The sequence below is a fragment of the Heliangelus exortis genome, chromosome 9, assembly GCF_036169615.1.
Source record: "Heliangelus exortis chromosome 9, bHelExo1.hap1, whole genome shotgun sequence".
NCBI lineage: Eukaryota > Metazoa > Chordata > Aves > Apodiformes > Trochilidae > Heliangelus > Heliangelus exortis.
The window spans coordinates 375,001-378,041 of record NC_092430.1 but is presented as its reverse complement, the minus strand read 5'-3'; the positions used below and the strand labels follow the sequence as shown (position 1 = coordinate 378,041).

The 3,041-nt window shown below is 52.6% G+C and overlaps 1 protein-coding gene across 1 annotated transcript in view; it reads right to left on the bottom strand.

Annotated features, from left to right (window-relative positions):
* Positions 1-2,174: 2,174 nt before the first annotated feature.
* The window catches only part of LOC139800054 (type II inositol 1,4,5-trisphosphate 5-phosphatase-like), a 15,656-nt gene continuing 14,789 nt past the window's right edge, over positions 2,175-3,041 (bottom strand). The window contains exons 9-10 of the mRNA XM_071752744.1: positions 2,714-2,977; positions 2,175-2,314 (exon numbers count right to left, since the gene is read on the bottom strand). Of these exons, the coding sequence (XP_071608845.1) occupies positions 2,175-2,314; positions 2,714-2,977 (404 nt within the window). The remainder of the gene's footprint in view (positions 2,315-2,713; positions 2,978-3,041) is intronic.

Sequence of the window (3,041 nt, the reverse complement as noted above, 5' to 3'; positions counted from 1 at the left end):
GAGAAGCTCCCCACCCTCTTTGATGACGTAAGGCTGCTGTGGGAGCTGAGCCTGCAGAGGGGCATGCGGCAAGGGGCAAGGACAGCTGCCCTCCAGCCCAGCCCCGCGGGCAGCACTTGGGCAGGGCTGCTGCCCTCTTTACTCCCCTGGGCTCTGCTGGGAGGCCTTCTGGGCTCTGCAGCCCAGCACAGCCTCTCCTTGGCAGGATGAGGCCTCCGCTGCCCCCAGCCCTACCACCCCGCAGCTGCTGGGGCCCCCCAGGCACAAACAGGAGCCCTGCAGCATTCTGGGCAGCACTCTGCTTCCCCACTGCCTGCACCCCCTGCCCTGCACTGCAGCTGGAAACCTAGGGCAAGAGCCAGAGTTGGGTGCCAGAGTTGGGTGCTGGCGCACAGGGGCTTGTGGGGTCACCCTGAAGCAGTGCACTGAGAGCTGCCCCTGTGTCTTCTCTGCAGGCACCCCAGTTCGTGTGCAGGCTCAGCCAGTGGCCCCACTGTCAGGGGAGCCTGAAAGCGTTCTTCCCCGGCCTCCTTATGGCCCTCATCAGTCACCTTGCAGAGGCTGTAAAGACATCAGGCTGCAAGGATACAGAGGCTGTCGTGGATTCCTTTGTCCAAACAGTCCCGGATTTGCTCAAATTCAGACTTGAGGCCTGGCTGCTGGAACAGGTACTCCTGCAAAGCACACACTTAACTCATTCTCCAGGAAACGAAAAGTTAGTTGGATAAATTACTGAGCAGTGTCACTGTCAGCTGTCTGGAAACTCCCAGCAAGAGGCACCGTCAGGGAACAGAACACCCTGGGGCTCCCCTCTACCACTGCCCAAACATCCACAGAAATTCTCATGACCAGGAGCATCCTCAAATCTAAAGCTAAGACAAAAAAAGTCCCATCCTGTGTCTCCAGCACGAAGACTGCCAACCTGCTGGGAAGCATTCCTGTAGAGATGATCCACCATCATCCACAGCTCCTTTGGAATGTCCATGGGCTTTTCAGCTTCGATGGCATCATCACTGATCTCCAGTGGCACCAGGGGCTGAGAGTGAGGGGGGAAAAAGAAAAGGTAGCTATCCAAGTTCTGGCAAAAATGCTTCACAGAGCTTTTACCTGAGAATTCCTCCTTGGTCAGAAACTGCAGCTTCACTCAGCAGCCTTTACACCAGACTAGCACAACAGGCACTTGGGCACCAACACTCCAGAGAGAAGAAACAACACATGCACAAGCTGTACCAGCATCCTCAGAGGAGAGAGCAGGGCAGTGCAAAAGGTTCTTTAGCAAGCAACAGGATTTAACATCTAGTTTGGATCATTCTTGTGGGTTTGGAAGGGAATTCTTGCCCTTAACTCTGAATAGAGTTTCTGAATAGATTCTGCTGACATGTCCTGGATAGGTTCCCTCATGTGGCACAGGGTGTGGAGAGGAGCCCCAAAGCAACTTGGCAAGTAGTTCCCCGTTACAGAAATAAAATAATCCTTCCCCCTCTGAAGATGCAGGACCAAGATATCTTCAAGTTTTTCCTCTCCAGAGTTTAAGTGTGTAGCTGTTGATTTATTAACAAACACCTCCAACATCACTGTCTTCTCAGCACCTGCAGGGAGATGATAAAATCCATACTTGGGGGCAAAAGGTATGAAATCAATAAGCCTGCATTCTGAGGCATAACAGGGTCAAAATTAAGCCAGAATTAAGGTGACAACATGAGCTGATTAATGAGAGGAACAACAAGGAGCTCACCTGGGTGCAGAAAGCCCTTGCTGGGATTAGCAGCCAGCCACTTCTTGGAGTAGGCTTTCTCATCTGGTTTGTTGATAAATTCAAACTGGCAGGCCACTTCTCCATTGCAGATTGTGAACCTCCCCACCTGCAGCTGCATTTACTTCACCTCCGCAAAATAGAACTAGGAACCAATGCCAGGGAACATCATCAGCCAGGGCCACCTGGCCAAGCACCAATCCCTCTCCCGTGGTTTAATCATTAAGCAGCAAGATCCCCAGCGTAACCCCCTTGCTTCTGCACAGCTTCCAGGATGACAAAGGATCACACCTGCTTGCTCTGTGTGCTAAAGCCCCTTTCAAAAACACGTCCCCCCCAAATAACCCAAATGCAACTGGAGCAGTCTCACTTTTTTAGTCCCCATCACACAAAGCAAACGTTGGGTTTGGGACCTTCTCCTTCAGCTGGAGCGGGCACAAGGCAGGTGGCAGTCTCTGGGTACCTCTTCGATGTCCTCCAGGGCATCCACAAAGCTCTCCTGGCCATCCTCCTCCTCAGCTGGTAGAGGATCCTGATGTCTGCTGGAAGCAGACTGGGAATCTAAAAAAACAAGGGAGGAGGAGGGTGAGCTGAAGGTGTTGGCAGGAGAAACTGAAGGGCCCTACCCGGCACCCAGCCGCGTGCCAGCTCCCGAGGGCAGAGCCAGCCCTGGGCAGGGGCACCCAAAGAGGGGACTGGCAGGGATCAGGATCACAGCAAAGCAGCCGGAGGCCCCTCACTCACCTGTCTCTAGCAGCTGGGGCCGTGTGGTGGGGGGATGCCTTCCCTCCTCTCCTTCTCCAGGCCGGCTCGGGGGTCTCTGCTCGGTGGGAAAGGTGGGAAAGGAGGAGAGGCCATGGGGGCAGGATATGGGGAATGGTCTGTCCTCACTCCTAAGTATCAGCTTTTCTATTTCTGCTTGTCTGTGTGCAGCTTACTTAGAAATTTTATACACTTTACAGCTTAAACAGTGACAGCTTTCAAACTGCCAGGAAAGTATAAAATCCTGTGATAACGTTTCAAAAAAGCCAGTGTATAAAAAAAATATTTTTTTTACAGCGATTTGATAGCTAAAAATCAGATCAGCTGCATCTGAAATCCAGAGCAGATCGTTTTCTCTCAGGAGAAACTGACAGATGAACTGCTGAGCTTTCTTCTCCTCAGCTGTGTCAGGTGCAGGACGTCCAGGAGGAGGGCGAAGCAACAACTCCCCAAAAATGCTGCCTGCATTTCAGAGAAAAAGCCAGAGAGAATGAGACAGAGCCAGCAGCTGCAGGGGTCACAGGTA